General features: G+C 50.5%; 1 protein-coding gene across 3 annotated transcripts in view; it reads left to right on the forward strand.

Annotated features, from left to right (window-relative positions):
* Positions 1-942: 942 nt before the first annotated feature.
* The window catches only part of RRAGD (Ras related GTP binding D), a 197,754-nt gene continuing 180,044 nt past the window's right edge, over positions 943-18,652 (forward strand). Inside the window, exon 1 of one of the 3 annotated variants that reach the window (XM_078648275.1) lies at positions 943-1,042. In XM_078648275.1, the coding sequence (XP_078504401.1) occupies position 1,042 (1 nt within the window). In that variant the 5' untranslated portion in view covers positions 943-1,041. Of the gene's footprint in view, positions 1,107-18,652 lie in introns of all 3 variants that reach the window. The other 2 variants (XM_078648274.1, XM_078648276.1) reach the window with 2 other exon arrangements.

Here is an 18,652-nt window from a genome sequence, read left to right on the forward strand (position 1 = left end):
AACAGTAATAATTCTGGATATTGTGTGGGTACCCTTGCCCTGATGGTGCCACCCCAGCAATATTGTTGTTCCTGGCTTTATAGTTGTAATCCTTGGCATATTGTGAGCATTCAAAACACGACAATACCCACCCTACTAGCCCTATATTACAGCGGTTGTTGTGTGGGCCTGCTGGTCCTGACTTAATGGTGGTAATTGCTGGCATATTTTTGGAAGCTAAAATGTAACGGTGCAAAAGCCCATATTTGAAATAGTATTCATTGTATAAAAAGTTCAAGCAGGTTCAGAGAAGAAGGGGACCCGTGCAAATTAACTCCGTGAGTTTGCTCCAGTTCATACTCACCTGAACACTCTTCAAAACCCAGGATAAATTAGTTAAGACTTTACCAGCGCCTGGGTTTGGGAGATATGGCCAGAGTAACATATTGCATTTAGAAATGCCTTTTTTCAATGACAAGACACCTGCACACGGCTGAACTCTCTCAGGCCAGACTTAATAAACACTGCGGAATAGGCACAACATTCCTGCCATAACAGGGGGTCTCTTTTTAGAAAGAAACACTAATCTCCCAAAGTCTACTGAGACAATTTTTTCCGGGTAGAAAACAGTATCCAATTTTATGACAAAAATAGCAAAAAATTCCTTAGTCTTCCAACAAAACTACTCCAAATTTTCGATTGAGCCAACAAGTACCGTCCTGAAATGAACTTCGAGTGTATTTCCTGACTGGCCGGAAGAGCGAGGTGGGGGGAGGGGAGAGAAAGAGGCCCACTGTTTGCACAACAATCTACGTCATTTGGCAACAACGACCCACCTAGTCTATATTCCCAGCACGTTCGCATTTGAACTAGTCTTTGATTTGCCGGGGAGGCTGACATGATATCTGAGGGCGTGCCATCTGTGTGGGGGCGGAGAGACAGCTCAACTAACCAATAAGGTTAATCCGAACCTCAAAGTACGCAGATTTTGTTCGAACGTCTGACGCTCGTAAACGTACGCGCCGTTGATCATCAAGCACGTTTTTCCTGCTTCACGAGGCAAGTACGTACAGACTAATAGCCATGTGCGTTGTGCAGCAAGCTATGTCGCCAGGCAACCGAGAAGAGTAAGTAGTGTAGCGTGCTCAGAAACTAGCCTCTGGGCCTTCGACTGGATCAAAACCCCTCAAAGTAAGGGACACCCCCAATCCTCGTTTAAGGCAGGGACAGTTTAAGTATTTGGGGGTCCCGGGTTCAAGCGTATTCACTGTTCTTTACAGCTTTGAATGTATGATCGAGTTTCTGCTCTTTCATACCCCCCCTTGGCCTGGACCTTTTTGACAGTGTACAGGCGCACTGGCCCACATTCTAAATCTGTTTATGTCTAATATTCAGGTATAGTGATGTATGTGTGTTTCAGTAGTATCACTGCAGCAGCTCACGAATTTAGCAAATAATCTAGATTACACCAGTTTCTCATGTTATGTCCTGTTTTGATCTAAAATAATTTTTTTATAGATGTTGCATGAAACAAACAGCATTTCTCTGCTAAATGTCTGTGATAGACTCTGACACAATCAACATTGAAAATAAATGAAAGGTACATAGTATTGAAAGCAATCTGTTTAAGAATTATTAAAGGCCATCAGGGAAAGACTCTATGCAGAACAAGAGCTGGCTCCATCAGGTGCCCCCCGAAAGGCTGGGGCCCTTGGCGCGAGCCCACTTTGCCCATGCCTTAAAATGGCTCTGGTTTAAGAAATATAAACAGACGTTTGATAGCCGGAGCGTGCGTGCTGCTGAATAGATACCAAGGTGTTCCATTTCATGTGTGACGTCTTGAACCAATCCTGGCGTTTTACCCAACAGCTGGTTGCATTGTGGGACTTGTAGCTGAAAATTAAACACTGTAAGTTCCTAACAAATCCTGGCATATAAATCTCCATTGACTAAAAAGCCACGACTGACTGAAAGTGTCTGTCACACATGAAATGTTCCTACTTGGTCACCCACTTCATCTACTGAGCCTGAAGCAGTGAGGTGGTGTCAAGGGACAGACAGACAATCTACCAGAGTACCTGCTTGTTTCTGAGAAGTGCTAGTACTCTCCAATTAAACGTATAGCATTTCTCTTGAGAAGTGGTGGTACTCTCCCTCGCAAAATAAAAAAAAGTGCTGGTACTCCGTACCGGACAGTACCAGCCCATTTAAAGCACTGAGTGGAGCAATACAGCGACAGGAGCAATCATTCTCTTGACTCCCCGCACCATGGGGGCTGCAGAGGCTATCTATCGTTACGCCACTGGGCATCGCCTCAGGGCACTGGAAGGCATTGCGCTGCAAACTGTGGAAAATGGGTGTAGTACAGGGACATCTTTAGGGTTTTTGGAGCCATAGGCCAAATATATTTTGGGGGCCCTGTTGGGAGCAGCTTTGAATTTATGATCCAATTTCAGCTTTTTCATGTCCTCTTTGGTCAGGTCACTAACAGTGCACGAGTCGTCCAAGTTCTAAATGTGTTTAATATTTAGAAACAGTGACAGATCTTTTCACTATTGTAACACAGCAGCAGCAGCTCACTAATATTACTGCAAATAATCTATGTGACAGCCTCCCTTAAATCAGTTGTGAGGTCCTGTTTTGATCTAAAAAAACCTTTTTATGGATGTTGCATGAAACAAACACAATGTTTCCCTACAAAATGTCTGTAATAGACTCTCGCACATACCCATATTAAAAATACAATTAAAGTAACACTGTATTTAAAACAATCCGTTTAAGAATTATCACAAGGACAGCATGGCAATACTCTGCGTATCAGAGCTGGCTCTATCAGGCCACCTGGAAGGCTAGAGCCCTGGGCCGGACCCCACCTTGCACATGCCTTAACATATCTCTACTGTGGTGCACCGGACAATCACCATCTTGGGGAGCTAGCAGACAATGTACTCGTGGTAGCAGAGCATTGTAACAGAGAAGGATAGCGTCGGGGAGCTGGTATTCAACGCACTGCAGGCCCTGAAGAAGGGAAGCAGTGGAATTGCCTCAGAGAACTGAGTGTCAGTCATTGGAAGATGGCTGCAGTGCAAGGAGCAGGCAGTCTCTCTGGGGCCTGGCAGCCAGAGCAGTGAAGGCTGTGGAGCATGGTGCAGTGCTAGTAGAACTGAAACATCTTCTCTGGGGAATTGCAGTCAGTACACAGCAAGCTGTGCAGCAGGAGTACAGTTTCAGGTGCAGGCAGTGTCTTGAAGGCACTAGAGGCTGCGTAGCAACATGGGTGGAGTTCCAAATACAGTGAGGCAGTGTTTCATGGGGTGTGGGGCTGGAGGCAAGTGCATTGTAGGCCCCTGAGAGAAAAGGTACAGTGCTTGAGTCAGCAAAAAGTCAGATTCAGTGGACTGGCAGCCAGTGCACTGCAGACTGCAGAGCATGGGTGCAGTGCCAGTAACAGAGACAACTGTGGAAGCTATAATGTACTCTACGGCCTTACGTGTCCCTGTACTTCACATTACATAGGCACAACTGTACCAAAAGTCAGAATATTGGAGTATAGGAATACAATCAGATCCAGACCTGCTAAATTAACAACATAATTGGTGACCATTGCACTAGAATGAAACTAACTCTCAGCTGATCTGGATGGTAAATGAACATCTGAAAAATAAAGGGAGTAAAAGATTCAGTGCAAGATTACTGTTCTCTAACAAACATTACCAGAAATGGATATATAAATTGCCCACAAACAACAGATGCATAAATGATGAAGTTGATTGCAATGCATTATATTCCAAATGTCATTGAAAACCATTATACTTTTAAAACATTTTTAATAAGTCCTAATGAATAGAAGGGACAACCATCATTATTATTCTGAAAACATATGAGGCACAAGTGATGTTAAATTACATATCACATAATTCTGAACAGTCTGACTCACTAGATCAATTACATGGTTTACATCTAAGCTCTCTTGGCTGTAGTAAGAGATGCAAATGAGACCAAGATCATTATCCTGAATATTTACTTTCTTAGACGCCAAAGATTTCCGACAGCTTTATGACATGAAAAAGCATAAGACACAAATGGGAGATACATATACCTGAAATCCACATTGTATTTTAGTACTGTGTAGAATATATGAATCATCTACACCTGCATATAAAACCCCCATCATGTAATAATTATATGTTCTTAAGTGAAAAGGCAGATTTATACAGTAATAGATTGGTAAATTTAGCACAATTTTTTTTTAAAAAAAATAAAAAAAATCGCACAACACGATGACGTAATTACGCTTACACAAATTTATAGTATATGCACTGCGTACATGCACAATATTGGGCTTCTAGAGACAAAAGGACGAGCACCTGACCTTTGAAGTGCTCCGTCGTCTTCCTGTCTCTGCCTGCTGCAGGAAGCACCGGGGCTCCCAGACTCCACATAGCCAATCACAATGCTACAATGCATGTGATTTGACTGAGCGCCAAACTACGGTGCTCCGAAGGGGCCTGGGAGGCTTTGCATGTACCTGGAGGCTTTGCATGTTCCTCACCAGGTTCTGTAAAGGAAGCCTGCAGGGGAAGATGCACAGTACGCAGGACTGTTTGGCCAGCCCAAGAGGGCTGGCCAAGCGGTCATGCGCACTTAAGGAGTGCAAACCACCCCTCTCCCTGCTCTGGCCAGCCCCGCGACCCACTCACTTGAATAGGAAAAATAAACTGATGACAATGATACGTTATTATCATTTTATTTTTTCTATTGAAATCAGTGGGGGTGACGCTCCTTCACCTTAGCGGTGGAGCCGCCACTGCATAATATGCTGTTGCTCACAATGTTTCCTTGCACGTATGGCAAAATAAGTCAAATAGGAACCAAGGAAAATGTCATGTGTTTCAATTCACTTTCTCCACCTAGACAAGGCTTTTAGCTAGTTGGGTCAATACGGTCCAGGCGAATGCCTATGACCGCTCAGACAACAGAGACAGAAACATGCTGATCAATCAATATATGCAAAGAAGGCTATAACAACCCAAACTTATACATTTATTTTAATCTTGTGGTATACGGGTAAATGCCTCTTTTGCGTGCTAAACCCCACTTTGTTTGCTATATTTTATTGCTGGTTTTAGGATTCTGTGTACTGGAACTATGCAAACCAGACACCAGTGCTTGTGCTCTGACCCCCTAAAAAGTTTGAAATTAGCTGCACTTCTATTTGCCATTTTAGCTTACCTATAAGGTTTACCCAGGGCTTGTGAGTTAAATATCACTAGTGGACTGAAGCACCAATTGTTCCACCCACTACAATGGCGGAGCAAACATGACTGCGGGCCTACCACTTAAGCCTTTCTGTTCAGTTTTTTTAAATAAACCAAATGTTATTGATTTTGCAAGTCATAAAAACAAACAGTGCAGTGTAAGGCATAAAGTGTATGGAAAAAATTGGTGAGCCCCTTCAGAGCATCTAAAGCATGTAGGTGAAGGATGCTTTTGTGCCTGTCACAGCTGCAGCAGCGTCAGGAAGGTAATGTACTGGTAATTTATTTTATGATCAAGAGTCTCAAGTAGAGCGCAAGCACATGTGGTACCATCCTAGCATTCCCGTAGTTGCTGTCATCTAGGGGGCCCACCCATGTTTCCCATTTTACTTTCAATGGCACAAAGAGGTCTGGAGAATTGATGACAAGGGATTTATCTGTGTAGTTTTAAAACTTCCAATTCAACCTGTCAAAATAACTGCTTTTGACAGGCCGAAACCCCGCCTTTAAAATATTAATAAGTCACTTCTAAGTAGACTTTGATGCCCATAAGGCAGGGTGCATGGAATTTAAATATAGGACATGTACTAGTTTAATGTTCAACATGTCCTTGCAGTGACAATGTCCAGAAAAGCTATTTTCACTATAGCAGTGTTAGCTATTCCATATGTTAAAATGATATAATGTTATCTCTACCTAGGAAACCGCTACAAAGTCCATTCTTTGGCTTTTAAAATAGGTATCACAAGCCCAACTCATTTGTAAAGTTGGGTTTGTAATATTTATTTTAGAACAGGTACTTTTAGAAAGTTACCTGTTACCTAGTTAAAGCCTCTAGAGGCCCTTCTGCATGAGCGTCCAACTGTTACTCGGGAGCAGAATAGTCCCTTGATGAGGTGTGAACTTGCTCCCAAAGCTGAGCCAAAGGCCTTGGGGAGGTGTTCTATTCCTTTGGCAGGAAGGCCAACTTGCTACACCCAGTAACTTAATTAACTTTAAAAAGGCCTACCCTGTCATAGGCAAATGTAGTTAACACCTGGGCCTGCCCCCTTCCTTTGTCCCTTTAGTAAACCCGGCACTAATCCCAGTAGGGTGGGGAGCTGTCCCCAGAACAGCTTTTGAGTGACCACAGAGGAGGGGTTGCTTGTTTCCCTGACCACACCTCTAAGTGGGCATAAGAGTGTTGCACAGGGAGAGAAAGATGCTGACATGTTGGTTTTAGGTAGAGAAGGAGACTGTGGGAACTGCTTCAAAGTGGGTTTGTTTACCCATGGGAACTTTTACTCTATTGGTTAGGGAGGGGCCAGGAGTCACCACCACCAACAGGCTGATGTCAGGAATAAATGTGTCACCTCTGGCCATCCTCTTCCATGGACCTGTGGTAGTCAGAAGGAGGACTGCACCTGCCAGTGAGATCTGTGAGGAGCTTGAAAGGCTGGACTTTGCTCTCCCTTGTACCCACGATAAAAAGTGGACTCTAGGGGGTCAGTTGTCTGGCCTGTTAAGCTACAGAGACATAACTAGATACTAGATACCCTTTTCCTTTAGGGCCTTACTGACCAGTGCCAACTGGATTTTCCCTGGTACCTGCTAGAGGCTTCTGCTGGACTGAGTACTGAACCCCCTAAGTGCAGTTCCTGAGGTCCTGGAAGCATTGGCTCTGTCAAAGTGCACTCCTCCTAACATCCTGAAAAACCTGGGACTTAGAAATTTTTTTGGCTCCAAAGACTTTACAAGGATTGGGACAACCTTGCAAAGTCTAGCCAATGAAAGTGCGTTGCCACTGGACCAAAGACTCAGGTTGTTCCAGCTTTGAGCTTTTCTGCAGCAGCAAATCTGTTTCAGCAGGACGTCGTGGGGAAGGTCTGTTGTCTTGTGGAGCCCTTTTTATCAGCAGCATGCCCTACTAGAGAAATTCAAGCTCCAGAAAAGTGACTAAGTCTGAACACATAAATCTTCACCAGGCAAAGGTGCAAAAGGTATACGGTGAGCAACCGACCTTCTTTGGCACAAATTTTGAATGTCTCCCACTCTGAGCTTTCACGGCAAAAGTCTAAAGCTTCACGGGGAATTCATCCGACGGCTATCCAGCTCATCAAGTTATTCAAGGCTACAATGTGCTGCCTTACCCTGCTCAGGATTTTTTACTTCCATTTGAGAGGCTAAGTCAGAAGGTAAAACTTTGACTGGGATGAGCCTCGTTACTGTATCCGACCCGCGCTCCATTGAGTTCAGCATTAAATCACACCTAAGTGCCAGTCAACCCCGACCGAATGACGCTTAATGCTTTTTGGTGCTATTTTCATAAGACAGTCTGCTACCCAGTATTAAAAAAGCTGTTGGCATTGGTAATCTGTTAAATTTCAAGTGACAAAGAGGCACCATCATCTCAGAGGGCTAACAGTCCATTAACTGTAAAGGTTGAGAGCATTGCAAGGAATAAGCAGTCTTTCGGGGGGGCCTTACAGCCAGAGTATTGAAGTCGGTGGAGCATGGGTGCAGTGCTAGGAGAAGTTTACCGTAAGCTTTTTCTGGGGCCCTGGACAGCGACATATTTTGGGGCCTTAAATTCCAAACAGTTAGACTTTATGTCCCAGATAGACTAGTGGTCAGGGAGCATTGCAAAGCCAGTGCTTGCACAGCATCAGTGATGCAACCCCACCAATTGCTTGTGCTGTGATAGATTCACTAAACTAGCACAGCGCAGAGAGGCAATACATAGGTTTCACAGAAATCCTTCCTGGTTAATATTCATGAGGCAAGATTTCCCCTGTGCATCCAAGCAAATGCAGATATGGAAGCTTGCAAAACACTCTACCTATGTCTTTGCATCTGCAGAGTGTCATTATTACAGCTCAACATAAAGGGCTAGAGTGGGTGCAATCAATACAATGTTAAGTGGTGGGACATAAATCCCTTCCTCACATTATTCTGAGCATAAACGCTAATCAAGTGAGCCTGACTTTGTTTAAAACTGTTTTGAGGGAGTAAGGTTCCCATAACAAGTAATGAATCTGAGGCAAATTGTGCATCTTAAACCACAATTTTCAAATAAGCCGGCTAAAAATTCATAGGTTTTGAAGTGGCACTTACAGACTTTGCACTGCTGGCTATAGAGCAGCATGAGTGCCATGAGACAGCATCTCAATGGCATGGCATTTAAATGATCATCTCAGAGGCTGCTAGTGTCCTTTATTCTGGGAGGAGGAGTGTTGGTGTTTTGCCTGGGGGAGTGCTGGACCATCATGGAATTGCAGAATATGGAGCAGACTGTGTCCATGGGCTGTTCTTGGAGCACTGATACAGCCAACTTTGGGCTCGGGTTGGGGGAGAGGGGTGTGTGGCTGTACCCTTCAAGCTGTGGAGGACAAAGGGAGCCATGACTCAGGCTGTTAATCAATCAATCAAAACATTAATAGAGCGCGCTATTCACCTGTGAGGGTCTCAAGGCGCTGGGGTGAGGGGGGGATGAAGCAGCTACTGATCGAACAGCCAGGTCTTGGCGGCGAGGTGGGAGAATGATCTCCTGCCGGTGGTCGTTTGGCGGATGTGTGGGATGGTGTCGAGGGCGAGGTCACCGGTGTAAGCTGGCGGTTCAGGGTGTAGAAGGTGAGTCATTCGTTGAGGTATGCTGGTCCGGCGCTGTGGAGTGCTTTGTGGGCGTGGGTGAGGAGCTTGAAGGTGATCCTCTTGTTGACCGGGAGCCAGTTCAGGGCTCTCAGGTGGATGGTGATGTGGCTGTGGCAAGGGATTCCAAGGATGAGGCGTGCGGAGGCGTTTTGTATGCGTTGGAGTCTTTTCTGGAGTTTGGCCGTGGTTCCCGCATAGAGGGCGTTGCCGTAGTCCAGCCTGCTGCTGACGAGGGCTTGGGTGACCGTCTTTCTGGTTTCGGTGGCGATCCATCTGTAGATCTTGCGGAGCATGCGGAGGGTGTTGAAGCAGGAGGAGGAGACAGCGTTGACTTGCTGGGTCATGGAGAGCGTTGATTCCAGGATGAAACTCAGGTTGTGTGCGTGGTTGGTGGCTGTCGGGGCAGCTCTCAAAGTAGCCGGCCACCCGGAGTCGTCCCATGCGGAGGGGGTGGAGCCGAGGATGAGGACCTCCGTCTTGTCAGAGTTCAGTTTCAGACGGCTGGTATTCTTCCACTCTGCGACGGCCTTCATTATCTCATGAAGGTTGGATTTGGCGGTGGCCGGATCCTTGGTGAGGGAGAGGATCAGCTTGGTGTCGTCAGCGTACGAGATGATGTTTAGGTGGTGCGATTGGACGATGTTGGCGAGTGGTGCCATGTAGATGTTGAAAAAGGGTCAGGCTGAGGGATAATCCTTGGGGTACGCCGCAGGTGATCGTGGTGGCTTCAGAACTGAATGGGGGGAGACGGACTCTCTGGGTTCTGCCGGTGAGGAAGTAGGTGATCCAGTTCAGGGTTTTGTCACGGATCCCTGCGTCGTGCAGGCGTGTTCGTAGGGTGTGGTAGCAGATGGTGTTGTAGGCGACCGAGAGATCCAGGAGGATGAGGGCTGCGGTTTCGCCATTGTCCAGCAAGGTCCTGATGTTGTCGAGGGCGGTTTCGGTGCTGTGATTGCTGCGGAAGCCAGATTGGCAGGGGTCCAGGATGTTGTTCTCCTCCAGGAAGTGGGTTAGTTGTCTGTTGGCAGTCTTCTCAATGACTTTCGCCGGAAACGGTAGCAGGGAGAAGGGTCGAAAGTACTTGAGGTCCTTTGGGTCCGCCTTAGGTTTCTTGAGAAGGGCGTTGATCTCAGCCTGTTTCCAGCTCTCTGGAAAGGTGGCTGTCTCGAAGGAGTGTTGATCTTTCGGAGTTTGGGTGCGATGAAGGAGCTTGCTTTGTTGAAGATGTTGTGGGGACAGGGGTGGGAAGGAGAGCCGGGGGGATGGTGTTTATGATTTTTTTTTTAAACAGATTTTATTTGTCATGGTTCACATATATTGCATAGCTCCGGGAACCGGAGTCTGCTGCACACATTAATAGATCGGCAATAACATCTTAGACTTTTATAGATAAACGAACAACACCCCATCACCCCTCCCCCCGTTTGCACTGATGCTGCCACTTATTTACAGTATAAAAACTTAATAAAGCATGCCAAGTCCATCGAGACACTCTATTCTCACCACTAATGAACCATCTGTCAAATCGTCGGGAGTGCGGCCCTCTCTGGCGGCGGGTCCAAGTCCAGTCCACGGTAGTCCGCCCACCTCTTCCAGATCTTAAAGTGCTTACGAGGGCACCCCCTGGCCACGAACACAGGTTGCTCAAGACCCATACAGAAGTCCATGCCATTTTTCCAAGCAGTCAATGGCGGAGCCTGAGGCGCCTTCCACGCCCCGGCAATGTCTCTCTTTGCCAAAGTAAGGCCCAGCATTAACAGGTGGCGCTTGTACCTATTGCCCCCAATCCCATCCATCACGTGCAGCAAAGCCAATTTCGGCGCGTACGGGAGCTCCCATGCCAATACCTCCGACAAGCAAGCAAACACCCCATTCCAGAATCTTTGCAACTCTGAACACCCCCAGACAGTATGTAAAAGTGTACCCTCCTCTGTACCGCATCGGAGACAGTCGGGGGAGCTAATCATGCCCACCCTCCATAGGCGCTTTCGTGTAAAGTATATGCAATGCAGATATTTAAACTGGATTAGTCTCAGACGTGTGGAAATTGCCGCCCCCCTCGGGCTTGCCAAGGCCTCTGCCCAGTCCTCCTCCTCCAAGTCCCCTACGTCTCCCCCCCACACCGTCCTAAGTCTGTGTAGGTCAGTGGAGTAATGGTGAACTATGGTCTGGTAAATACATGAAAATGTCTTATCTGGTAACTCGCCCATAAATACTTTGGCCTCTAGTGGACTAAACTCAGGAAGGGGTCCTAGGTCCTTCAGGTATGGCGTCAATGCGTGCCTAAACTGAAGGTATTTGAAGAACTGGGAACGGGGCATCCCATATTCGTCTTGCAGATTCTGAAAGGACTTCAGGGTACAGCCCGACAGTACGTCCCCCAGGGAGGAGATGCCTATTCCCAGGCCCATCCCAGCCCCGGAAACCCTGTAAAGCATCTAGACGGGGAAGACGACCATTTCGCCAGAGAGGAGTCTCTCGGGTAAGCACATTCCACCACCCCATCCTAATCAGCGTTTGCCTCCAGACATAGAATACCACCTGCGTGGCGGAAGGAAGGCACTTCCGCAGCGAAACAGAGTACAACAGTGTATGTACGGACGCCGAGCCCATTAGGTGCCACTCTACCGCGTAGGCTGGATCACCCCTATCGCCATACCACCACTCATTGAGCACCAGCAAGTGTGCCGCCTGATAGGAGAGAACATCAGATGTAGCAAGCCCCCCAGTGTAGGAGGATAAGAAACACGGTCGCAAAGCCACTCGTACGGTCCCCCCTCCCACAAAAACCCACACAGTGCCGAGTTGACCTGCTGAAACCAGCAGTGCGGAATCCAGTATGGATCATTCTGTAGTTGGTACAGTAGACGAGGGAGCGCCACCATTTTAAAGATGGCCGATCTGCCATATATGGTTAGCGGCATTCAGGACCAAATCTTCGAGTCCTTGCGCGTGCGGTCCCATACCGGGGTAAGGTTGCGATCCCGGGAGGCAGTCGCCTCCTCTGACAGGTACACCCCCAGGTATTTTATCCCTCCAGACGCCAGCTGAAGTCCAGAGGCCCATGCTCCGACCCAACACCCACAGCGTCGATTTGCCCGGGTTCATATAGAGGCCGGAGGTTTCACCAAAAATCTGCAAAATACGTAGCAACCGCGGTCCCGACCGTTCCAGGTCGGTGAGAAAGAACAAGACGTCATCAGCATAGAGTGCTATTTTATCGGTGAGGCCCGGCGACCACCTAAAGACCTTGAGCTGGGCGTCTATATGCACCCACGCTGCCAGGGGCTCCATGGCGAGCGCGAATAGATAGGGAGAAAGGGGACAGCCCTGACGTGTACCCCGCTGGACCTGAAAGGAATGAGAGACTGCTCCCCCCACAAGTGCGGACGCCGTGAGGTCGGTGTACAGCAATTGTAGATAAGCCATGAAGCGCGGGCCAAAATTGAGGCGCCGCAGCAGGGCGAATAGATATACCCAGCTCAGGGAATCGAAGGCCCTGTCCATGTCTGCCAGGAATAACGCTGCCTGCTCCCCCAGATTCCTCCAAGCCGATATGGCGACGTGGGCACGTCTAATATTGTGACGAGTCGCCTTCCGAGGCATGAACCCCGCCTGATCGGGGTGAACTAAGTCCGCAATATGGGGCTTGAGCCTATTAGCAATGCCTTAGCCAGGACCTTGGCCTCAGTATTGAGTAGGGAGATAGGGCGGTAGGACGCGTGGCTCTCGTGGGGTCTACCCGGTTTTAAGAAGAGCACCACCTCCGCATGCCGCCAACCCGGGTGGAGCACACCATCCTCACACGCCTCCTCCACAACCGGACGGAGGTGTGGGCCTAGCTGCACAAAAAACCTCCTGAAAAATTTGCATGGAAAGCCGTTGGGATTCAGCTCTCCCAGAGATGCGCCCAATTAGTCATCGGACAGGGGCCTATCTAATTGCTCCCGTACTTCGTCCGAGACCGACCGCGGGGGAAGATCACCAATGAACCGCTGGATAACATCGTCCACCAGGCATTCCCTTGGCGCGTATAGCTCCTCATAATATGCCACGAAACTCTCTGCGATGGCCGGAGGCTCAAGAACCGGCACCCCTTCCGGATCTAATATTTGGGGCAGCGGCTGGCCGTGGAATGTGCCCTGGCACAGGCGGTGCAGCATCTTGCTTGATTTATCACCCCACTGGTACACCCGACTACGAGTGGCTAGCCATGCCTGCCGTACCTCCTCCTTCAATACGCAGTTTACTGCTGCTGGGTCAGCACAAGCTGTCGTCTGGCAGGTCCACCGCCCGCTTCATGCCCCCTATGCTGCAGAGCCGCCTCCCGTTGCACCAAGTCCCGCTGCCTCTCCCTACGCGCCGCCGCGCACCAGGAGATGTCGACGCCCCCCCGCAAAGTGGGCTTTAAAGCTTCCTAGAGGGTAGCTGGGGATTCCACGGAGCCCAAGTTAGTGACCAAATAGTTATCTATTTCTTTGGTCAAGTGTTCCCTGTATTCGTCTTTCAGCAGGTGCCTCCCTGACAAATGGCTACCTGCCCGGGCCTATTCTGAGCATGAGGACCACTGGCGAATGGTCGGACAAGGCTCTCGGCAGAATAGCAGCCGAAACTATCCTAGGTGTCAGCCCCCTGGGGACAATGATATAATCCAATCTGGAGAATGAGTCGTGTACCGTGGAAAAGTATGTGAACGCCCTATGTGAGCCATGCATGTGTCTCCAGACATCCGTCAAGTCTAGGCCTGTGGCTAGGGCAGGAAGTTTAGTGGGTGGGCCCCCCTCCCTGTCAGTCCCCCTGCTTCTCCACCTATCGCTACCCTGTTCCATTACATCGTTCCAGTCCCCCCCAACCACATAGAGGGTGTCTGGCATGTCACTCCAAAGCGACATAAGTCTCTCTACAAGGGTCCTCTGTAGCGGCAGTGGGGTGTAAACGCTACCCAGGGTCAACCTTTCTCCCCCAATCCTGCCCTGTACGATAACATATCGCCCCTGTATATCAGTCCAGAGTTTTTCGTGTGTATAGGAGACCCTGCGTGGGTATAAGGATTGCAACCCCCCTTGAACCTCGAGTGAATCCCGAGTGGGATACCTGATGGAACCCAAATCGTTGCAGGCATAACGCCTTCGTACCGAGCAAATGAGTATCCTGGAGCAGGAGGACATCTGCCCCGGCTCTTTTGGCAAAGTGGAGAACCGCCCCCGTTTCACTTTATCCAGTACCCCACGCACATTCCAAGTAAGTATGCGCAGGGAACCGGGGACTACCCGCCCTCCCCCTCCACATTCGACATGATGGAAAGACTCTATGTAAACTGAAGGTGTCTCTATGACTCATCGTGCAAACAGTGTGGCATACATATAGCATCAAAACATGAGCAAACAATCCCCCCAACCCCAAACCCCCTCACCAACCCCCCTTCCACCCCCAACCCCGTACCTCACTAACATGGAAGCACCTGTCTCGGTCGGACCGTAGCCTAGTCCCCAACGGGGGAACGAGAACCACCCCCTCCAATGGATCCCCAATTGACAACCCACAACTTTAGGACTTCACTCCCACCCACCCACTCCTGCGGGGCCAGGCTCCCAGCCCTGAAGAGACTAGCCCATCCGGACATCCATTCATACCATACTTTGAGGTCTGCTCGGGAGTCCCAAATGTCATTTCACCCCAGCTCGCAGCTCCGGTGACGGATCCCTCTGCCGGAGCGCGGAACCAGAGCGAGAGCCGCGTCCAGATCGTGATCTCCTGTTGCGTCGCTGCTGGCACCTGAGGCCCTCGCGGGCCATTCCACTCGAGGAGGAGTCTTGAGTCCCTACCTGGGGGCGTATTGACGTGAATTTTTATTTGTTTCATCTGTCCATTTAAACACTTCCTCTGGGGAGTCGAAGAACAGCGTACTGGACTTGAAGATGACTCTCAGCCACGCCGAATGGAGCAGGGCATACTGAAGCTTGAGGCCTCGGAGGCGGGCCTTCGCCACAAGGAAGGAATGTCGCTGCTGCTGCACCAAGCGTGTATAGTCTGGGAAGATGAGGATGGTTGCGTTGCCACACGTGAGGGAGGCCTTGACCCTTGCCTGCCGCAGGATAGTGTCGCGCCACAGCAAAGCAGCGAGACAGCACGTCTGGGGGAAGCCAGCCCTCCAGCCACTGGGTAAGGAATTGTTCCACATTGTCCCCCTCACAGCCCTCCGGAAATCCCACAAAGCGTAGGTTGTTCCGCCGAGCCCGCCCTTCGGCATCCTTGACACGCATGGCCAGGCCCTTCTGTATTTTCTCCATGTCCGTGACCTTCTTTTTGAGGATGGACACGTCATCTTCCACCTCATATGCGGGTCTCAGTGCCAGTAATGCGCTCAACCGCGTTCCTCAGATCTTTGCTAAGCAGCATGACGTCCGATCCCACCGCCCCAATTTTGGCGTCCAGCATGTCCCTGGACTGGGTGATTGCCGCCAATAGCGCCGCGTTGTCAGGTGCCTGGTTCTGCGACCCTGCTGCCCCCGCAGCCAGGCCCGCCTCCGTGAATTTATCGATGGTCCCCTGCTTGGTGTGACCGCCACCCGTACGATCCCGCGTCATCGTGGCGCCGTCGGGCCCCCAAGCGATAGTACTCCTCACCACAAAGTCCGTGGCCATCGGCAGCACAGAGGTCAGGCACAACGACAGTCACGCCAGCAGGCTCTTTCCAGTGGTCCCCAGGTGGACGCGCTGCCAGTTGCAGGGGCGGTCTCCCAGTCACAGCTGTGTAGGGGCCATGCACCCGGGCTCCAATCTGTTGATGATCACCAGGAGAGGATACAGCCACAGCTGCAGGCCACAGGAATCCCCCGCAAAAGGAGCGCGGCCGTCCAGCCCGGAATGCAGCCACCAATGCACCTCCGCTCGGGAACCTCTCTGCCCGGCCACGGAGCTCCGCAGCCCTCAACCCCCACGAGGCCTATTCCGGCCACTAATCCTCCCCACCACCGCTGAGAGCAGCCACAAGGGGAGTTCAATCCAGGATGGGAGGGCAGGGGGGGAAAGGCCCAAGCGCTCTTGTCCGCCTCACGGGGCTCCTCCAGCGGGCTATCGCAGTCTCAGACCTCGATGGGCGAAGTCGGCCAGTCCGACCGATCTGCCACCTCCGGAGCCCATAGAGGCCCCTCAGCTCCAATCCGCCACCGAGAGGCGCGCTCCACTGTGCAATGGTATGGCGGGCACCCTCCTCCAGGTATCTGAAGTGCCCCAAAATGGCGGCCGCTCCCGCCGAGCCGCCTCTGAGGATGTCACTGCCCGATTACCTCAGGCGCCGCTGTATTAGCCCGTCTACCGCCACGGTAGTGTCGCCCTGTGGTCCGCAGGTCGGGGTGGTCTCGCTCAGCTCCCGAGGCGCCGGATCAGGCTGCGTTCCCTCCGTACCGGCTTCGCCTCCCCATGTGCTCCGATTCACAAGCGCGCCTCGCCGGACTAGCGAGGTAATGGAGGTCCCGGCTTACACTGCGCCGGCTCCCTGCAGGCCGCTCCACTTCGCCGGTACACTGCGCACCTCACTGGCCGGTGTCTCGCCTCAGCCACCACCGGAGGATCTTCCTGGAGCAGGCAATCTCAGGAGATTTAACAGCGTTACTTTGGATGCCCGGGGCTAGGATAATTGCTCTGGATAGTATTTGGCTGGTCGGAGCTCTCACACTACACGACCGCCATCGTTGCCGGCTAAGCCATGCCCCCCATGGTGTTTATGATTTTGATGGTGTCTTCGTCGTGGACGTGGTATCAGGAGAGCTGGAGGTCGGTGTGTTTGGTGGGTGTCTGTCGTAGGTGTCTGGGTGTCAAAGCTGTTGTGGATGTCTGCGATCTTGCAGTGGAAGAAGGTGGCAAGGGAGTCGCAGAGATCTTGCGACAGCGGGATGTCAATCAGGCAGGAGCTGGGGGAGGCGAGTTCTTTCACGATGCTGAAGAGCTCTTTTCTGTTGTGTGCGTTGTTGTCGATGCATTCCTTGAAGGAGGTCCTTTTGGCAGATCGGATACATTGGTGGTGCTTGCGTCTGGCGTTTTTGAGGGCTGCGTGGTTGTCTGGTGTCTAGTCTTGGCGCCACTGCTTCTCGATTCTTCGGCAGGTTAGTTTTGAAGTCTGGAGGTCGGCGTTGAACCAAATGGGTCTCGTGGCGGTGCGCCTGTTAGAGGGTTTCCTGATCGGGGCGAGGGTGTTGGCGCAGTTGATAATCCATTGTCTGAAGTTGTGGACTGCTGCGTTGGTGTTAGAGGGCTTGGATGGAGGGTCTTGGGCGAGGGTAGTGAGGAGCTGGTCTTCAGCGACTTTGTTCTAGCTGTGGTGTGGGATTCGTTGTGGTTGGATGTGTGCGGTGTGTTTCTCGAAGGAGAAGTGGATGCAGTGGTGGTCAGTCCAGTGGAGTTCAGTGGTGCGGCTGAAGGTGACCTGGTTGCTGGCGGAGTAGATGGGGTTGAGCGTGTGTCTGGCTGAGTGTGTGGGTGTTGAGACCAGCTGTTTGAGTCTGAGGTTGGCTAGGTTGTCGATCAGGGTTGTGGAGTTGCTGTTGTTGGAGTTCTCAAGGTGTAAGTTTAGGACTCTGAGGAGGATGTAGTCTGTGGAGGCAAGCGCGTGCGTGCTGATGAGGTCTGCGATGGAGTCGCTGAACTGTGGTTGGAGTCCCGGGGGTCTGTAGACAAGGGTTCCTCTGAGGGTGGTGTTGTTATCGACGTGGATATGGAAGTGTAGGTGTTTGGCCATGTTGAGGGAGTCTTCGGTATAGGTTGAAATTCTGATGGTGTTCCTGTGAACGATGGCGATTCCTCCTCCTTGTTGTTACAGTCCCTGCGGGTGATCTTGTAGCCGTCCGGGATGGTTATGGCTATGTAGGGCGCTGAGGAGGTGTTCATCCAGGTCTCCATCAGTAAGGCGACGTCCGGGGAGGATGAATCGAGAAGGTCCCAGAGTTTGACGGTGTGCTTGTGGACTGAGCGGGTGTTGAGTAGTGTGCATCTGAGACTATTGTGGCCTGCTTTGGTGGGATGGGCAAGACGTGCCGGTGTGCGCTGGCAGGTGTAGTTGCAGTTTCGGCAGGTGAAGTTTCGGTGGGTGAGCTTCGGGTGGCCTGGAAGCAGGTGGAGGGTCGGCGGGCGTTGAGTGCGTGGAGGGTGTTGGAGTCGTAGCTGCATCGCGTGTCGTGTCGTGGCACTCGCGGGGGCCATGGGGTCTGGCGATGGGTGCGGCCGAAGCCCGGACGGGCGCAGACGGGCATGCCTTAGGCGCGCCTTTGGTGCGACCGCGCAGCGGTCGCCGTAAGCAGTGGAGGGGGGTGGGAGCAGATGGCGGGAGTGTGGCTGAGTAGGGGGTGGGGCCGCAGGGTCAGCAGTGGCGGGAAAACACGGGCAGTAGCGAGGGAAAGAATGAAATGAAATAAATTAAATTAAACAGAAGCGTCTGTTGGCTCTGGCACCGCAGACTGTCAGGGACATAATTATCAATAGTGATGTAGGTGCAGTAGCAACAGGGTTAGAGTTGAAACCTCACCAGTATTTTACTGGCCCTGCTGTTATTTTATTGCTAAGATGGGTAAAAAACAAAAAAATAGGAAAAATGATTGAAATCCTGTCTTTTTCTTGTTAGTATACTTAATGTCATGAACATAATACAATTGGTTTATGTGTGCTAGGACATTGCAACAAAAATAGAAAATACATTGAAAACACCAAACATGAGAAAAAAACCTCAAAAGAATTGTAACACTTTCTTGATTCTTCCTAAATGTTTTTTTAAAGTAAAAAGTCGCAGAATT

This window comes from Lissotriton helveticus, chromosome 6, assembly GCF_964261635.1.
Source record: "Lissotriton helveticus chromosome 6, aLisHel1.1, whole genome shotgun sequence".
Classification (NCBI taxonomy): Eukaryota; Metazoa; Chordata; class Amphibia; order Caudata; family Salamandridae; genus Lissotriton; species Lissotriton helveticus.